The 19,710-nt window shown below is 36.6% G+C and overlaps 1 protein-coding gene across 1 annotated transcript; it reads right to left on the bottom strand.

The window, feature by feature from the left end:
- Positions 1-1,987: 1,987 nt before the first annotated feature.
- On the bottom strand, positions 1,988-13,733 carry LOC140745151 (cubilin-like). The gene is made up of 2 exons (XM_073076923.1): positions 2,566-13,733; positions 1,988-2,135 (listed from the first exon to the last, which is right to left on the bottom strand). The coding sequence occupies exons 1-2, from the start codon at positions 13,731-13,733 to the stop codon at positions 1,988-1,990; spliced, it is 11,316 nt and encodes a 3,771-aa protein (XP_072933024.1).
- Positions 13,734-19,710: the final 5,977 nt, after the last annotated feature.

The following is a 19,710-nucleotide window of genomic DNA, read 5'->3' as shown; positions in this document are numbered from 1 at the left end:
TTGTAACTGAGTTTACTCGTACTTAGTAGGTGCTTGCGAGCCGTGTATGGTAATTTAGTATCGTTTCTCGGTAACGGCAAACAAGGTTTTGAAATGCATAGCAATTTTACTCTTTTAGTCTACTTTTAGTACTTTTTATAATACAGAAGTAAGTAAAGAATATGCAGTCCACCTGGTAATCAATGACAACTTGCCCTCTCTGGATATTTACAATCAAACCCAGATAAGAGTCCTACCTGAGGTCACCCACAGATGTGTTGCTACCCCTGAGAAGCGTATTGCGCGTCTTAATATACTCGTATCTCCCTTTGTCCTTGTAGTTCCGGGACCAGAATAGGGCTACGGTATCCCCTGCCTGTTGTTAGAGGCGACTAAAAGGGGTTTCAGGGGTTGCGGGTGGCAAGAGTGGGAGCTCAAACCGCCCGGCCAGCAACCCCGGTAAAAATTCCACATAACTCTGTGTCGCTCCCACGGCACCTACCTTTACCTTTACCACGGGTACCTTTTGAATATTTCCTCCCCGAAAACAACAAAAATGGTATATCTAGGGAGATATGTATGGGTAGGGACCCATACATATCAAATCGAAACACAGTAACGCTTAACACTTTTACCACAAGGTAGAAATAGTTGCGGCGGTATTACCTCCGGAATAGAACCACAAAGGGTACCGTCAACTCCAAAACACATGTATATCCAGCATGTATAGAACGATGCCTTGTCTCAATCGAGTATGGTTTCATTACCTATAATTTTCTTTTCGTACGTCTCGATATGCCCTTCTTGGGCTTCTTTCATTTTTTTCTGTTACTGAAGATGCACCGGCAAGACCGGCTACGTAGTAGTAGCCCGTCTTCATTGTTTCTCACGGATGTTTACAATTAATTTACAAACGTCTCCCGTATACGCGTTGCTTCCTTCACCCGAAGACTTTTTTTTTTATAGTTTACCCTAACGATTAGGCAGACGTGCTACCTGATGGAAAGTAGTCAACGCCGCCAATGGACGTTTGCAACACCAGAGGAGTCGCCAATGCATCGCCGGCTTTGTATGAGAGCTCTTTTTGCACCTTTTATGAAGAGCCCCATGTCATAGCGCTCCGGGAATACCTCGGGAGGAAGCTCATTCCACATCTTACACGTCCGCTGCAAGAACGACCGTGCAAACCGAACCGTGGAGGACCGTCACGAGTCCAGTTGATGTGGATGGAACTTCATCCTTCGGCGAGTGGTGGACTAAACTGTTGTCATAATCTCTACCATATGACGCTTTATTAAACAAAAAAAAAATGGTTATATTTCGTAAAACAGTACAGTAATAAAGGATATCATAACACAGTTTAACTTTTAAAATTATAACTTCAATTCCTAAAGCTCAAATTATGTTTTAAGTAATCACTGATGCAAGAACTTATTCGCTTTATCGTCGATAAAGCAAGTTGGATTAAACCACATCGGAAACCTGCTAATTTGGTCTGTCAGAAACATTCAGTAGGGAAAATAAGTGGCCTTTCTCACGAAATCTAAATTAGCCTAAGTGCCTTTTCACACGTACCACACCTCAGGGCAACAACAAAACTCGTCGGTAAGTAAGAGTATAGTATGGTGTAGTAAGTGTATAGGATCGTGATGTGACCAGTCTTCATCGTTTATTTGTGCGGCAAAATGTGCATTTTGCTCTTGGCACGCACTTGTCGTCAAGATGTGGTTATCGTGTCATATCGTGCTGGTATACGTGTGAGTAGGCACGTAGAGTCTCGCTACGTAAATTTTACTGAAAATTTTTGCTTCAATAACTTGCATTTCATTAAGTGTGCCTAATACCTACTATGAAGAAGAAAATTTACTTTTTTTTGTAAAAAATGCTTATAAAAATTTGCCTCAGATTTTCTGTGTTATACTTTAAAAGGTGTGGTAAAAGAGATACTCAAGGCCACTCCAACTTAGTTGTCAGGGGTGACAACGCACAGACTATTAACGCTAAAAGTCTAATAGCACTCGTCCGTAGATGCGTTGTCACCTCTGACAGGAAACAGCATAGGGTACGCACCCGAGGTCCCGACAAAGGGCGTCCAGAGGAACCACTGGGGTTTTAACCGGTAGGAGTCCGGCATATACTCTATACTGTCCCCGCGGCTGAAAGGAACCCACGAACCGTTTTCCCACAAAAAAAAAGTGGTAGGACAGTTATCCTACCTGGGGTTAATTTTATCACAGATGTCTGAAATAATTGAAATAATATAAAAAAAAAAACAATAAAAAGACAAAAACTAAGATGTTTTATTTAAAAACAATTAAGCATTACAATTATTGGTTATTCGATAAAAAAAATCTTTAAGGACCCTTACAAAATCGTAAACTTAAACACTGTTTATTCCATAGATTATTATCATATTGGAGTGACAATATTAGTGTTATAGCATGTGTGGTATTGAAAAAAGAAATTATTAATGTTTTTTGTATTACTATAACAACATATATCAACATTTTATACTTAGGTCTAATGTAAAAAAAAAATATATAATACGGTATTATCTTAAAAAATAATATTAACCTCTAGACCTACAAAATACCTACAAAATTTGCAGACCAGCCTATTCCATCATTATTTTTCGTTGTAACAAATAAGATTCTGATAAAATTGTCGGTGCTAATATGGTCTGCGGGAACTTCATCACAGTATTGGCCGAGCGAATTTCCATTTTTATCTTGTAACTCAAGATAGTTTTTATCGCAAGCTATTCCTAACTCAAAAGCAATAAAGCGTAACAGTAATCGGGTACCAACGGGTGTTTCAATGTCCCACTGGCAAGTACTTTCTTTACGATAAATTTGTGGATATAAAGGACTAGTGATTTTACCATATTCATTGTTTATTGTCCCTCCACAACCAGGCCCTCGGTCAGTTGTAACGTAATATGCATCATATGAAATCATATTATAACCATTAGCATGACTATGAAAAAGTAAATTGCGTCCTGTTGAATATACTGGTGTTTCAGTGTAATATTTTTGTACATTTAACAGTAAATCCGAATCTGTATTGTTGCCATCAAATATTTTAAAGAAAACTTTATCGTCAAAATATTCCGGACTCATATGTATAAAGTAAACCGTTATCGTATGGTTTATGGGAGCTGTAATAAGAGTATAGCAGTCCCTTTGTTGAAAATTATCTACATTATTTTCGTAGGTAGACTGTAATCTACCTTGTGTTCCAGTGTAATTCCTACCACAAAATCCTAAATATATCACTTCTAATTCGACACCACTGTGATTCTGTAAAATATTTTCTGGTGAAGTCGATATACTTATACTTATCTGTCCTTGAACATAAAAATCAATGGATTTCAAGAGGCCACACAATTCAAATCGAGTTGGAAAATTTAGTGTATCTTCATAAAAGTTCGAATGAGAAAAAAAATCGTCTCTAAATTCACCAAGGATTAAATTTTGTCCAAGAGACATATTATGTGGTTTAGAATGGCCAGTTATAACAAGTTTATCTTTATTACATTTGTCACTAGTTCTCGGTTCAATGTCTAGATTATGAATTGTGAGTTGCACCGTAGAATACGGTTCCTGACTTGTATCCAAGTCGTAAGTGCAATGTAATCCACGTGGAAGTGACCCACTTTCGTATCCAGGAGTAGTCCATCGCTGTACCGAATTACTAACTGTAATCGTGGATCGCTCACACATAGATTTTTGTACTGACAATAGCACATCAAAACCTGAACTGTTTATTTCGCCATCAGTTGAAAGTCTTATACTAAGTAAATTACGAGATGAAATTAACTGAGGTGGATTTAGGTGACCACAATATCTGCCAATGATCGTACTGTCTGGGTTAAGTCCGTCTCTAAGTTCGAAAACATCACAATCACATTTACTGATGCCTAAAGCTGTGTGATTGGCATTTGCACACGGTGATACGTGAAATGATTTGAATTCGACTTTTACAACATAATCAGCGGGGGCTATCACATCCCAATGACAGTCCAAGTAATTTTCATAAACTACATTTCCACCTATGAGAGGAGATCTTAAGATTTGGCTGGATTCTGTTGTCAAATTAATACGTCCACCACAGCCAACTGATTCTGAGTAACTGAAAAATACTTCAACATTAAAACCTATTTTGTTTACACTACTATCACTTACGAACTGCAATATTGCAGTGTTGTCATTACTCCTGATAGTTTTTGTTAAATTAAGGAAACCGCAAAATAATGCTAACCGTTTGCTCAAATCTATTTCTTTTCCATCGAAGACGCCAATGTTATCATTAACGCATTCTATACTGTTTTCTAAAGATATATATAAAAAATTAAATACAACAATTTTATTTACTGGAGCTTCTATGATCCACGTACAATTCATATCATTATCATATGAACTTATAGCATTCGATTTTATCAAAGTTGGAACTTTAACGATTCCACCACAAGTATACAGAGAATAAGATAATTTAAATCCTTTCTTCTCGATAAAGATATCTGTCTTTAAAGTTATTTTTAAATTGTAAAAATTATGAATCGGCATTGGCATCTCCTTACCACAATATGTTTCATATAAATATCCAGTACTTTCGAGACTACTTATAGTAACGTTATCAAACAGACACTCCGGATAAATCCCTTCAAACTCAAAATCGTGGAATATTAAGTATATTTTATTTCCCGACCCCGAAATTTCATATGTACAGTCTAAGGAACGCGAATATGCATAAGGATAACCTGGACTGTAAATAAATTGTTCTCTTTCCGTCGCTATGAACTTACCTCCACATAATGGTTCCCAGCGAGCTTTAAAACCATCTAATTGCGTGGAAACATCTGTACGCAATGTAACTTTCATTTTGTTAGCGGTCGAATTTAATGGCTTTATAATGCGGCGTCCACATATTTTAGCTATTTCTGTGTATTCATCCTCTGTCCAATCATAAATAATTAAAACATCTTTAGTACAGTTTGTGGTATCTTCTATTGCAAAACGTTCCAAGAACTGCAATGATATTCTGTTACCAACCTCAGCTTGAATTTCCCATGTACATTCTATATTGTTGGGATATTCTTTAGGATAATTAGGTGAGGTAAAAACACGATCAGCCATGGTCAGAATACCGCCGCATTGGTTACTCACAGTTCTAGCAAAAACTTTTAAGTTTGTGAAGTTTTTAGACTTTGAATGATACTCAATATGTGTGTACATGAACGATGCTACGAGTGGATTAACGGACATTTTGTCCCTACAATAATCCCCTATTACATGATCTTTGTCTTCACCATTTAGGGTAATTCGCAAGTATTCATCAGCACAGTTCAACATGAAAGAACCTTCCAATTTAATCTCTAATCGAATACCAGAAGGTACTACAAGAATCCAGCCGCAGTCTAACGTATTATTGTAGTTATTTGGAACATTAAAGATGTTATTTATATCTTGTCCTATATGTACAACACCCCCGCAAGGTTGTTGTTGCCATTCTAATTGGAAATTAAGGATAAAATCATAGTTTTGTATTGCCTTTATAAGTATGGAAGTCATAGGAAGCCTGTAAGAAACATTCGTGTTGTTACCACACGCTCTTCTATACAATAATGCTCCCTCATTTTCAGCATTAACCTTAATAATCAAAACGGCATTATTATGTCTACATGTAGATCCTGTATATGTCGACGTTATGTTTATATTTAGGTAAATAGTGTCATAAATGCGCGATTCATTCAAATTAATTGTGTTATCTACATTATTGTATTCCCATTCGCATGTGTAAGATCTATTGAGATCAGGGGATTGTAGTTGTCCAGTTAATCCACTTAATTCACCACCACACAATGCTTCTTCATTTGAACTAAATTTTGCTTTAAAGCGATTAAGTAATCCATTACGTTTTATAAATAAGTTTAACGCCATTTTATTTCCTGTAGACTCAATGAATTGTGGTGGACGAGATATTGTTTCACTAGTTAAGCGTTGTATAAGTGTTACGAAGCTGTCGTCATTATAAAAACGTATGGTTTGACTTTTTAGGTCAATATCGAGAAGCTCTAATCGAACTCTTCGATTCTTATCTGGCACTATAATTACCCAGCGACAATATCCTAATCTACTTTTACGGGGATAGCCTGGAGTTGTCAAAAAACCTTCGGATGTCGTTACGGTTGCACCACAAGTCGGTCTTGAAGAGTTAAACGTAAGTTTAAAACCTCTATGATTATAAATTCGACTAAATATGCTAGGTTTATTACTGCATATTTGCAGTTGTATTATTGCGTCATAGGTAAAAGTTTCAATTGGATCGCTGATCTCTTCCATATCAGTATTATATATAGTTTTTAATATTATTAACGTATCGTTTCCGGGTATCTTCTCCATAATCATAATTTTTGTTTCACAAAGAGATTCAGACTCTGGCAGGTCTAAATCTTTTAATTGGAACTGGATCAAATAGCGCGTAGGCGATATTACATGCCACGTACATATTGTTCCGTATTTGAGGTTCATATGAGGGTAACTTGGGGATGTTATTTCTCCAAAATTGCTGATTATGGTTCCACCACACAAATAAATTGATATATTTGCCTTAAAACCATCTCTTGGTTCTCTTAGATGAGTACTATATTTTACATACATATAATTATTGCTCGTTTTAATGCTCTCCGGTCGTTCATTGCACACACGTTTTATGAGAGGTGAGTATTCCGAGGAACCATCTCGGATTTCAATAAACTCTTGGGAACAAGAACTGTCCTTCTCCAAATCAAAGCGTTCTATAAAATCAACTTTTAGAATCTCTCCTGGTGGTGCAACAAACACCCAAACACACTCAGTGAAAGGCACAGAGACATATGGATAATTAGGTGATGAAATAATTTCAGAATTATGAATAGAATCTAAAGTCGAAGTTCCACCACACTCTATATTTTGCTCTTCAAAATGCAATTTAAAATTTTGAAACATTAGCCCAATAAAGTGTAATCTTCTCACAAATGTAACATAAATAGCGTTACTAGATGATATTATATTGTCTCTGTTTTCATGATCAAAACCACAATACTTACCTATAACTGGTGCTTCGGCTGAGTCACCATTTTTCAATACCACGTAAGTTTTACATTCGTTTTCATTATTCGTTATATTAAAATGATCGAAATTTAACTTCATGTTTCGCCCAGGTCTAACTTTTACTGTCCAATTGCACAACAATAAATCATAAGTATCTATCAAATCTAACCATGTTACAGAAACTGTTCCTGATTGTTCCAATATAATTCCTCCGCAAACAGATTTTACTTGAGCTTCAAAACCCTTACGATTCACTAATGAATCCGTCCTAAAATTTAATTTCAAGTAAGACGTGGAATCTATATACTTCGATATGTATTCAGATAAACAAATATGATCCTTTAAGGGTGACCAGTTAATTAAATCATTTGACGAATAAAGAGATATGTAATCAGCATAACATCCCATAGTTTCTTCGAGTGAAATATCATTAAAATATAACCTTAAATGTCTACCAGGTAGACTTTTAAACAGCCAGTGACAGTTTAAGTTATTTTCATAATTTTCAGGATAATTTGGTGAATGGAATGTTGTTATATTATGGGGTAATATTAATTCTGTGATATTTGATCCACAGTTAATATTATCCCTAGATTCTTCATTATTTACATTTCGCTCAGATTTAGTCCATTGTAAATGAAATAAACACCCTATATTTGTAACACCTAATACCAATTTTATATAAACAACATTTGAAGTTGATTTAAGATTTTTTTTCTCTGACAGACTTGTAATTATTCCACAAAGCTTTTGAAGCACCGGAGCGTAATCATCATATCCATCATAAATAACCAAATAATCGATGCAGTTTTGATCGCGTTGATGTATTTCTAAATGATCTATACTGATATATATGGTATCAAATCCATTAGTTATTATGCGCCAAGTATATTCGCCACGTCCTTCATATAAATGGGGATAGAGAGGTGAAGCTATTTCTCCTGCTTCCAGGTTCATTATTTCATTCCCATGAAGAAAACCGTAATGTGCAACAAATCCGCGGCCAGGATTTTTATTATTACTATGGAACTTTATGTACAACTTCGTAGCAGCAGTTGTATTTGAAGGAATAACATTACCACAGTATACACCTAAAAGCTCACCAGCAGCATTGTTTTCACGCACTTCAAGGTAGTCTTCATTACATCCTTCTGAATATTCTAAATCAAATATTTCAAACGTTATGTAAACTCGATTACCTGGAGATGTGCTAAGTATCCATTCACATCTTGCATTGACGGGGTACGAAAGAGGATAGTTTGGTGAAGCAATATTACCTTCTTCTGAAGTCAAATTTCCTCCGCAAGCAGTAGTAAGCGATGAATAATGCGCCGAAAAATGACCGTCAATCATGTCCGAATGAGTTCCAAATTGAATAGTCATTGCACTGCCCTGACTAACTAACATATGTGGAACCACGCGACCACAATACTCACCTATTAGAGGTGCACTGTCATCATCCCCATCAAAAATTTTGAGAAAGGAAAGTGGACAGCGTATGTTACTTGTATTATTTTGGGGTATTGACATATAAGTAATTGTTAATTTTATTTTTTGATCCAACTGAGGTGCAAGTATTGTCCATGTGCAATTTTTGGCCCAGTGACTTATGTATTTATCATTCCTTATGATACCATCATTGAGAGCTTCGATAACAGACCCACAAGTCATAGTAAAATTAGCTTTAAATCCTTTGGCTGTACCATAATTATCCGTAATGAACTGTAATACTAAATTATTATTTTTAGTTACTATTTGAGTCAAATTTGTTTTGGGGCATATACGATACGTGTAAGTCGAATTAATAAAATTATCCCCATCATAAATATTAATTACATCATCACAATCAGTTTCGTCATAGCTATATAAATCAAGACTTAGTATATTTAATTCAATTCGATGATTAATCGGTACAGTTATAAACCAAATGCAATCCAAATTATTGTCATAATTTTGAGGGTAATTCTTAGAATAAAGCCATCCTGATCGAGAGTTAATTCTACCGCCGCAAACGGCAGGCGAGGATTCAAACACTGATATAAAGTATATATCACGAAGTGAAGATTTTTTCACAAACTTAACATACATTAAATTTCCCGTTGATGAAACTACAGATACTCCTGTGTGACATATTTTTGTGATAAGAGGAAAAGAAACACTTTGTCCGTTATAAACTTCTAATGTGTCTATCGAGCAGTTTTTCGATTCAGTCATAATGAGTTCCGAAACTGTTGAAGTAATGCTCGTACCTACTGGGGATTCAATTAACCATGCACATTCCATTTCTTCAGGAAGTATCGCACTTTTTTCAATTTTTATTGTGCCAAATTGTTTTTGTATATGTCCACCGCAACCAAACCTTACCCATTCCAGGCGGAAGCCTTTACTTGTAAAATAAAGACCAGAAACAAATTTGATTTGTAAAGAGTTACTTTGTGTGCGTATTTGTGGAGGTATTATAGACCCGCAAAATTTGTTTGTAAATGTTTTATCGGAAGTTTCTTTTGTTTGTAAGTAGTCTGAATCACAGCCAATACGCTGTCTCCACCGATTATATAAATGTGTCCTGTGATATTGGTATAAGTCAAAATCTGTAAAAGTGACGTTTATTTTACTACCTTTCAAAACAGTAATAGTCCATAAGCAGTCTGCATCTGCAGGATAATTATTTGGATATCCGGGGCTTTCAATAACTCCATAATCACCGCTTAAAGTAATATTACAAATTGTCTCATAATTGAGAAGAAACCCTTTTGCCCTCACCACGTAATCGGAACGAAATTTTATATAAGCATGGTTGCTTGTAGTTTCTATGCTTTTAAGGTTTGGTGACATATGACAAAACCTTCCGACGCTAGCGGAGTTTAAATCCCGGCCATCAAATATTTCTACGTAATCATCAGTGCAGTCAGTACTACGTTCCAACTGTAAATCCGCAAAGGATAAGCGAATCCTCGATCCACTGCTCACAACAATTTTGTAAAAACATTCACAATTTTCATTATAAGCATTCGGATAGTTAGGCGACGTAATACTTCCACTACTACCAGTCAATGTACCACCACAACCATATAAAGAGCCGTCCCAAATAATTTTAAACCCATTTCCAGTGATATAAGAATCAGAGTGAAAATGCAAGTGAACGGTATTAGCCGTAGATATTATTTGTTTACTTTGGCGAATATTTCCACAATATTTTCCAATTAAAGGTGCCATATTTGAGGGTCCGTTTCTTATTTCTAAATAATCACCAATATCGCATGTGTTACGATAAGGTTGTTCAAGATCGAAATCAGTAATATTGAGTAAAATTTGTTGACCTATGGGTACGGTTATAGTCCACTCGCAATCTCGACTTGAATCGTATTGATGGGGCCATCCTGGTGAATAAATGTTTCCCTGACTTTTAACATAATTTCCACCACAATGGCTTTTTTCATCTAAAAATGTGTAGGAAAGAGAAAATCCTGTTCCAGTCAAACTTTCGTCTGAATGAAACTTTATCATTAAGCGGTTACTAACAACTGTTAATGCTGGTGGTAGAGTATTGCCACAATACGTTCCCAATGTATTACTTATATTATCCTTATCAATTTCAATTAGCTCTAAAACGTCAGCGTTACAAATGGGCTTATTTTCAAGATCAAATCTATTCCATGTTAACATAATATACATTCCTTCAGGTGCTATTAAATACCAGATGCACGACTCCTCATTTCTATAAGTATCATTGAGAGAGGGATGATTAATTATACCGGACATTTCCTTATAAATGCCTCCACAATTGATATCTATGGTGGTAAAATTTGCATAGAACCCGGTGCCTGATACACTTATATCTGAGTTAAATCGAATGTACATGTAATTCAATGACGACGTTTGAACAGGAGGTATACGCTGTGAGCCGCAGAATTTTCCTAATAATGTCGCATTACGGTCTAACCCATCTCTTATTTCGACATTATCATACTGGCAATTAAAATGATTATTATCTTCTATATCGAAATCTTGGAACATCAGAAGAATTGCTCTACCGGGCTTAGTTCTAATTATATATTCACATATTTTATTATTTGGGTAACTAAAAGGGTAACCTGGAGATTTCAAAACCCCGCTGTCCCCTACTATGCTTATCTGACAAAGGCTTTCATACGTCAATCTAAATCCGCCGGAAGACATAGTATGGTCAGTTTTGAATTGAAGAAAAAGCGTATTAGAAGAAGATGTGTAGGATTTCGGGTATATTTTACCACAATATTTTCCAACGAGTCGTGAATCAGAGGTTGGTCCATCATATATCTTTAAGTAATCGTACATGCATCTGAATGACCTTTCCAATTGAAAAGATTTAAAGTTAATACGAATCTTAGTTTCAGGACTCGTTTTAATTTTATAATCACACAATAAATTATTTAAATACTTATCGTTGTATGATGGTGATATAATTTCCCCTTTATCAACAGTATAGTAACCACCACAACCTGGAAACCCATCAATAGGCGCGAAAGCTATTTGGAATCCATTTCCCGCGCCATATGCGTCGGAATGAAAATGTATAAGAATTTCTGAACCGGCCGACTGGATTGGAGCAGGTTGAGTTGAATTACAAAATTTTTCTAATAGAGGGTCAGTAGTATGTTGTCCGTCATAAATGGCCAAAAAATCAAAGCTACAGTTTGGATGACGTTCTAAATCAAGAGCAAAGAAATGTAATTGTATTCTCTTACCAAAGTTCGTGGTTAGTTGCCAGTAACAATCGCGATTAGGTGGGTATTTGCCTGGCGAACCTGGAGAGCTGATATGTCCGTGGATAGTTGCATCTATTTCGCCTCCACAAAAAGGTTTTACACTGGTCCAATGCAGACCAAACCCATCTTTTGCCACTGTTTGATCTGATCTAAACCAGAAATACAAGTAATTGTGGCTTGATAAAATATGACCGCCATTTGGATAAGAGCTTCCACAAAAACGCCCGATTAATTGACTCGCAGAACTTCGACCATCATGAATTTGTAAAAAGTCATATAGACAATCCGTATGATTTTCTAAGTTGAATTTGTTAAATGTAACGTTTATGACCTTATCGGGTTTTGTGTGTATTACCCAAGCGCATCGAGAATTATGTTTGTATGTAGTATTCGATATTGGATATGCAATACTGCCTTCTTCTTCGTCTATCACTCCTCCACAAGGTTTCGAGGTCATCTGACAAATTGGGCCCGAATATAGAGCCGTACATTCACATCTGAAGCCAGTTTCTGATTCCAAATCGAGTCTACAGGAGCCACCGTTAAGACATGGATTGTTTATGCATAAATCATTATTATCACAATGAACGCCTCTATAGCCTTTAAAACAGATACATGTGTAGCCGGCACGAAGTGGATGACATTGTCCATTTGGCCCGCATGGATTACCTTCACATGTCTGGGTAACATTATTGTTAGTTGTTATGTAACATCCGTGAATACCTATACCATTTCCAATCATTCCTTCAGGACATATGCACTGAGCTACTGGGAGCAGCCCAAATGACGAGGAGTCAATGCACCGCGCAGAAGGATGACATCCACCATGGTTAATGAAACATGATCCTCTCCAAGTACAAGTTACGCCATCTCCATCGTATCCGGGAGGACAAGATCCGCAAACACGAGAGCCCACGGTGTTATGACACGTTACCATTGGAGTTGTGCTGCAACCACCGTTAGGAATAGTCGTACATTCGTCGATGTCGTAACATACGAAGCCATCTCCATCATAGCCTGGTGGACAGCGTCCGCATCGGAAGGAGCCAGGAAGATTTATGCAATCGACTTTTGGGTTAATAGAACAACGTGGTCCTTGACTCGAGTCACATTCATTTACGTCAGTTAAACATGCGTCTCCGGTATTATTAGTAGTCCAACCTTGATTACAAATACATTTAATTCCTTCACCCGTGTCGGTCTTTATGCAAATTCCGTGTCCACACATTTCGAAGTCACCCTCTTGACAATTTTTGGCTTTCCGTGTACAATGTAGACCAAACCAGTGAGGTCTACAAATACACTCATATGAACCAGGCCTGTTAATACATGAAGCACCATTTTGACATCCCAAATCGGTGCCTGCAAAGTTTCGACACTCATTTACATCAACTTCACAATTCTTACCTTCCCAATTTGATGGGCACAAACAATGATATCCATTCACTAAATTTAAACATGTGCCACCGTGTTCGCATGGTTGCGACTCACATTCGTCGCTTCTTCGGCTGTTTAACAATGTTTGGAGCGTCGATACTCTATTAGCTAGTCTATTTACTCTTCTGGATAAAAAGGTTATGTAGGTTAAATTATTTTGTAAAGTTGATGTCACATTTTCTAAGTTTTCCAGCCGTCGTATGATGTCATCAGGAACTTGTGTAATGCTCTGGTAATCGTTAATTAATGGATGATCAATAGTTCTATTAGAAAAGATTTCTTGGAGCAAATTCACGTCACCGACAAATATTCCAGACTGTGGTCCGTTGAGTCTCAAATAAATATTTTTATCAAAAGCAGGCCGTATTATAAGATTACCATCTGAACTCTTGATTTTCGGCCGATCTTGATTAACTTCACAGTTCAATTGCATAAACCACACCACGAGAAATAAGTACTGTATTAATATTGTAGACATGGTTTAATTGTTGTCCGGCCGACATTTCACTGTAAACTACATGCAGTAAGTAATAATGAGTGGGCGTTGGTATTGTAATTCCGTCTGATAACAACATTATACGCAGCCATGTGCATACTTTGGAGGAAAATAAGTTTATTTGATATTCAGTACCATTATCATATTACTTGTACAAATTCTTTAGTTTTCATCATATTTCGATTTCCATCATATTATTATGTCTTGCTTGTCGTTAACAATATATCGTTTTATTCGTTAATTTCAAAAGACTAATACACCCTAACAGCGTCGCATGGTGGCACGTTGTATTTGATGCCACAAAGGCGTGCAGAATTGCGTGTATTGCAATTGTTGGCGTTTATATTAGTAGATTACTAATTTGGCAACAAATTGTTACAGACAGTTAAATGGCGCGGTGTCCCTGTAGTTCCGGGACGAGAATAGGGCTACGGTATCCCCTGCCTGTCTTAAGAGGCTACTAAAAGGGTGCTTCTGGGATCGCGGGTGGCAAGAGTGGGAGCTCGAACCGCCCGGCCAGCGACCCCGGGAAGATCGGCGGAATGTGTGGTCGCATACCGTCGTGCGCACCAGACGGCGTGGCGAGCGTCAAGCTCACCTGGGCGGAGCCCGACGGAGCAACGCGCTAAGAGGACTCCGGTTGCGGTTCTTTGGAGATCTCGGAGCCCTCTACGCAGCGCCGAGGACGGCCACCGAGGAGGTTTTAGTGCGGTAAGAATCCCACATAACCCTGCGTCGCTCCCACGGCACCGGGTACCTTTTGAAGGTTTCCCCTCGTAAACAAAAAAAGGTACTATTATTCATAATCATGACGTGTCAATTACATATAGATAAAGTCGAAAACAATTTAAAATCAGGGACCAGTTAATGCAATCGAAGTGGTGAATAATATAAAATAAATAAATTAAGTAATAGGTACATATGTATATAGGGAAGGAAAAATATAGGTAATTAATATGCGAATTTTTAAATAGGAGTAGCAGACGAGCATGCATTCCACCTGATAGTAAGCGGCTACTGCCACCCATCGACATCTGTAATCGACCCCAGATAGGATTAGATATTCCTACCTGAGGCCGGCCACAGATGCGCCGCTACCCCTGAGGACTAAGTTGGAACGCCTCGGAAAAGTCTGTCTCCCTTACCACACCCTTTAAACCGGAACACAGCAGCGCTTAACACTGCTGTTATTAGGTAGAAATAGGTGTGGCGGTGGTGCCGCCGGAGTCGAACCACAAAGTGTTCTACCACCTTCTGAACTTTACTATTAACTTCTAAACGTTACTATTTGTAACCTACCTTTTCATGTAATAAATAGTTATAATATGTTCATATAATAGATAAATAAGATGGAACTTAGAGGTATTTAAATAAAAATAAAAATATCTTTATTTAAACAGAATTACTGAAACATTGGCAATATTGGTATTTATTAAAAGTTTAACATAAAAGTCTGTGATTATTACTGTTGATGTGTTGAACGATATTGTATTATGACTTAAAATATTTGATAAAGCTATTTGATGGATATTAATTTAAAATCTAGAACTACGTAAAACTACACGCTCCAAAATGTATGAAAATAAATAACGTTGAATATGACATGTCTACAAACTATTAAATATTTCTTTACAAACTTACGTATACATTTTAATTAAATATTATAGTGATATTCTCTGGATAGCAGTGGTCATATGCCACCTAGCTCTTTTTAGTACCATTTACTAATTACTAGGTATACCTAATTTATACAAATTTTATCGGTCACATTTCAAAGAAATGCCATTTTATTACATAATGATTAAAGTGGGCGTAATGTTTATATATATTTTCGAATAATCTTATCAATGGGGGGCGTACATTCGAGATATTATGATGTTCATAATAATAAAGACTGTCTGTGCTGAAGCGCCCAGGTAGCACCTGCTGTGTGACACCGACATCTTAGTCGGCCAATATACGACACGTATATGTTTATATGTGACACGCCTGCGCAACGATATAGTGAACTATACTTATATATAGAATTCTAAAAAATATTACACAATGTGTCCCAGCAAATAAGTACGAGTAGATAAAACCACCCACCTTGCCAGCCAATACGATCTGCAGACTCGAACCGTGCCAGATGCGAACGGCGCTATCACAAGGCTCAATAAAGTAGACACGGCCTGGTCTTCCTGACGAGTAGTCTATGGGCACTTCACAACCCACACGCATAATCACGGCTAGGTAGAAAACAGTGGCGAGATGGCATACAGAGCGTCTATATGTTCTCGCCGACGCAAGACGACTGGTCACAAGAAACGACATACAAAGAAAACTGGCAGAATTTTTACATCTACCCACTTATAAGTTGACAATGATTGAACAATAAAAGATGTTCATATTTTACTGTTCGACAACATAAACTATATTCATTATGGGTAAACTATAATAAAATATAAACTATATTATATTATACTATAACATCACCATTTTATTTAAATTACAATAACTTAACTTTAAACCTAGACTGTAGGAATAATCATGAATATATAAAAAGTTTAAAAAATAATTCTCCATCTATAAGTCGATTGAAAATGATGTTCATTGTTTAAAATTAAAAAAAAAACTAGTTACAGAAACGATTGGAGACAATTTGTCTCATTTATCAATTAGATCGCCTACCCTAACTAAATGTCACGCACACGGTGGCGCAGACATTGCTACCTGCCCCTTATGACAAACAAATAACAACCCCCATGCATATCCCACCTCTCTGTTTAACACAGGCGATGGAAAGAGAAAATATAAATTTTGAGAACAGCTGAAGCACCTTTATTGATTCCGATGTGAACAATATTGCAGCATAAACATTGTGGTTTTTATAGAAAGGGTATGCGGGTGAAACTTGCTGGTACATACATATTTTATTAGCCGCACTACAACTTTCGAGCACACATCGAAAGTTTTGAAAGTCCGTTGAAATTTTAATTTTTGTTACAATAAAATAACTAAGGTACAAGAGTAAAAGTTTTAAAAATAAGTTATGAAAAAGAGTGTAAGGAAGGTTGTTTATTTTATTGTCTTAAGTATATTTATAACTGGCAAAACTGCAATGATACTATAGTAACATTGGCTGACAGATAATAATGTTTTTAGTATGAGAAAGCATGTCAAAGGTTTGTGAAGTGTTGTGAATCTGCGCTTGACCAGGATGATGAACCACAAACATCCAGACACAAGCTTGTGTCCTAAACACATTTCATTATAAGACTCTTTTTTATAATGTAGGAGTAGCAGACGAGCATGTAGTCCACCTGATGATAAGTGGCTACTGCCGCCCATGGACATTTGTAATCAAGCCCCGATAAGATTAGATATTCCTACCTGAGGTCGGCCACAGATGCGCCGCTACCCCTGAGAACTAAGCTGGAATGCCTCAGAAAAGTATGTCTTCCTTACCAAATTTTTCAAACCATAACACAGCAGCATTTAACACTACTGTTACGAGGCAGCAATAGAGTCGAACCACAAAGGGTTCTACCACCTTCAACTACTACTTACCTTTATAACACCCGGTCTACATTATTATCAATAATGTGTTGATGAAACCATACCAGCAAGCAATATCAGCTTAGAAAATGTTATGTCGAAATCACAAACAGACATTCATATTTTATATCTGCAGATATTGAGGAATATTCCACAGACCTGCGCTATACGATGACGACACCGAAAAGCTTTTCCGTTCCCAAGTGGACACAGTGAGAAGTACAGCGTTTTGCAACACACAATATTTCATTCACTCGAAAACGGAAATTCTGAGTATTTGAATATACTACACTTCGCATCCAGTAGCAATATCTGTACTCGTATATGCAGGTCTATGTGGAATTGGATAATATTTTATTGTTACATTTTTGAACTACGTTTCAATTATTACTTTTTACAGTACGTACTTACCAAGGAAATAATGTAAAACAACATGTCTGCTTTTGTACTCACATCATAGATAACCAGCGACAATTAAATAATATATAATATTATATATAATTATTAATATTTATTTATATCGATAACTCTTTCTTACATTGTGATGATACGATGCATAATACAATAATTGGCCTGTTTATCTCACAGGCTCTTATACTATTTACTTTCAAGTGCTTGTTGTATCACTAAATGAAATATTACTCAGTGTAGGGCGGCGTCAGGGAGGATAGATGCCGCTGTAGCTTGGCGGGCGGCCAGCGCGCCGCGTCAGAAATATCCTCCGTCGTGATAACAGTGATAGTCGTGATATCAATGCTAAGTCTTGCCTAATATAAAGTACGTAATTAACAAACATATATTGTAAAGAGAGACTATGGAACTTGCGATAGTCGAACATTCGTCTCACTATGTTATTTAACACTTTCTGCACTCACGACCATTGGCCAATATGAATTTTTTGTATATTTAATATGAAATTACATCATTTCTACCCAATATAAATAACTAGACGCTTGTTTTGTTTAAAACCCGACTGCTTAAAAATGTAGCATATGCCACTCCAACAATTTAGACGAATCCAGTATTATAACATATGTTAAAATGCATCAACCCGTTTGGACTACAGGGCGAGTCAAAGAATGATACATGCAAAGACAAAACGTTCGGAAACCTTTATCTTACGCAGTCGGGTAAAAAATAGGTCATCTTAAACAATTTACAAAGTAAAGTGATAAACTAAACACTTTTCAACAAAAAAATCACTCCTTGATAAAATTAGTCCGATTAGGCTTAGTTTTACAAGTGTTTATTTAATTAATTCAAAACGCTGTTGTATCGGTAAATGAAACGTCATTAGTTAGTGTTGCGCGGCGTCAGGTCGGATAGATGCCGCTTCGCTCTTCTGAAAACCTTGCTCTCTGTACTCCTTCCCACTCTATTTCCTTCTACAAGAAATCCTTCACGGTAGTGGCCATCCGTCTTTGGAACTCCCTTCCTGTTTCCATACGTACTGCTAAATCCTTATACTCATTTAAAAATCTGGTTAAGTCTCATTACTTACAACTATAACTCTGGTTTTGATAATTACTTCTTCTTAATTTTGTTTATTTTTATTTTTTAATATTATTATTATTATTTTCCTTTGCTATTTTATTTTTCAATCATCTCTCCCATTCTATTTTAGTCTCCTTCTTTTACTGGTGCTTAGTGCTATATTTTATTTATTCCAACATGTTTATGCTATCTTAGTCGTATAATTATATTTATTATTATTATTTGAGCCCTACCTATTTTTCTATTCATCCCTACTATAACTCCTTACCTAAAGATTGTCTGGAAGAGATCGCTGGTTAGCGATAAGACCGCCTTTTGTATTGTCTTTAAATTAGTTGTTTATTTTTTATATGTATCTTCTTTTATTGGGTACAATAAAGAGTATTTGATTTGATTTGATGCCGCTGTTGCTTGGCGGGCGGCCAGCGCGCCGCGTCAGCAACATCATCCGTCATGATAACAGTCATAGAAACCTTCGCTAAGTTTTTTTTATAATACAGGAGTAGAAGAAGAGCATGCAGTCCAACTAATGGTAAAAGGTTACTGCCGTCCATATACCTACATCTGTAATCAACCCGAGATAAGATCAGATATTCCTACCTGAGGTCGGCCATAGATGCGCCGCTACTCCTTAGGACTAAGCTGGAACGCCTCGGACAAGTATGACTACCTTACCCACAAAGGGTTCGACACCTTCAAAGTTTTGTCTGATTTACCATGTCAGCAGGTATTTATATGGTTTTAGTGAGAATTTTGATATAACTAAATGCCTTTTTTTTTCAAAACTAGGACTAGAGATGTATACCCGTATCTAGTAAAGACAGCTTCAGAAACAATATTGAGATATACGATTTACTTAAAAAATAACTAATAGAGGATTCTGTTTCTAAAATTAAGATTCTGATTCTGTCTCTTAAAGAAATTCTTA

Source organism: Epargyreus clarus, unplaced genomic scaffold (assembly GCF_041222505.1).
Source record: "Epargyreus clarus isolate Ecla_fem2 unplaced genomic scaffold, WU_Ecla_fem_2.2 ptg000009l, whole genome shotgun sequence".
In the NCBI taxonomy this organism is placed as follows: Eukaryota; Metazoa; Arthropoda; class Insecta; order Lepidoptera; family Hesperiidae; genus Epargyreus; species Epargyreus clarus.
Note: the sequence above shows the minus strand (reverse complement) of the source record. Positions and strands in the feature narration are given on the sequence as shown.

Coding starts and splice junctions, on each gene's coding strand:
- LOC140745151 (XM_073076923.1), bottom strand. CDS start 13,733: ATGTCTACAATATTAATACAGTACTTATTTCTCGTGGTGTGGTTTATG. Junction 2,136..2,565: donor GCAAATTTTGTAGGTATTTT/GTAGGTCTAGAG, acceptor GGTTCCTTTCAG/CCGCGGGGACAGTATAGAGT.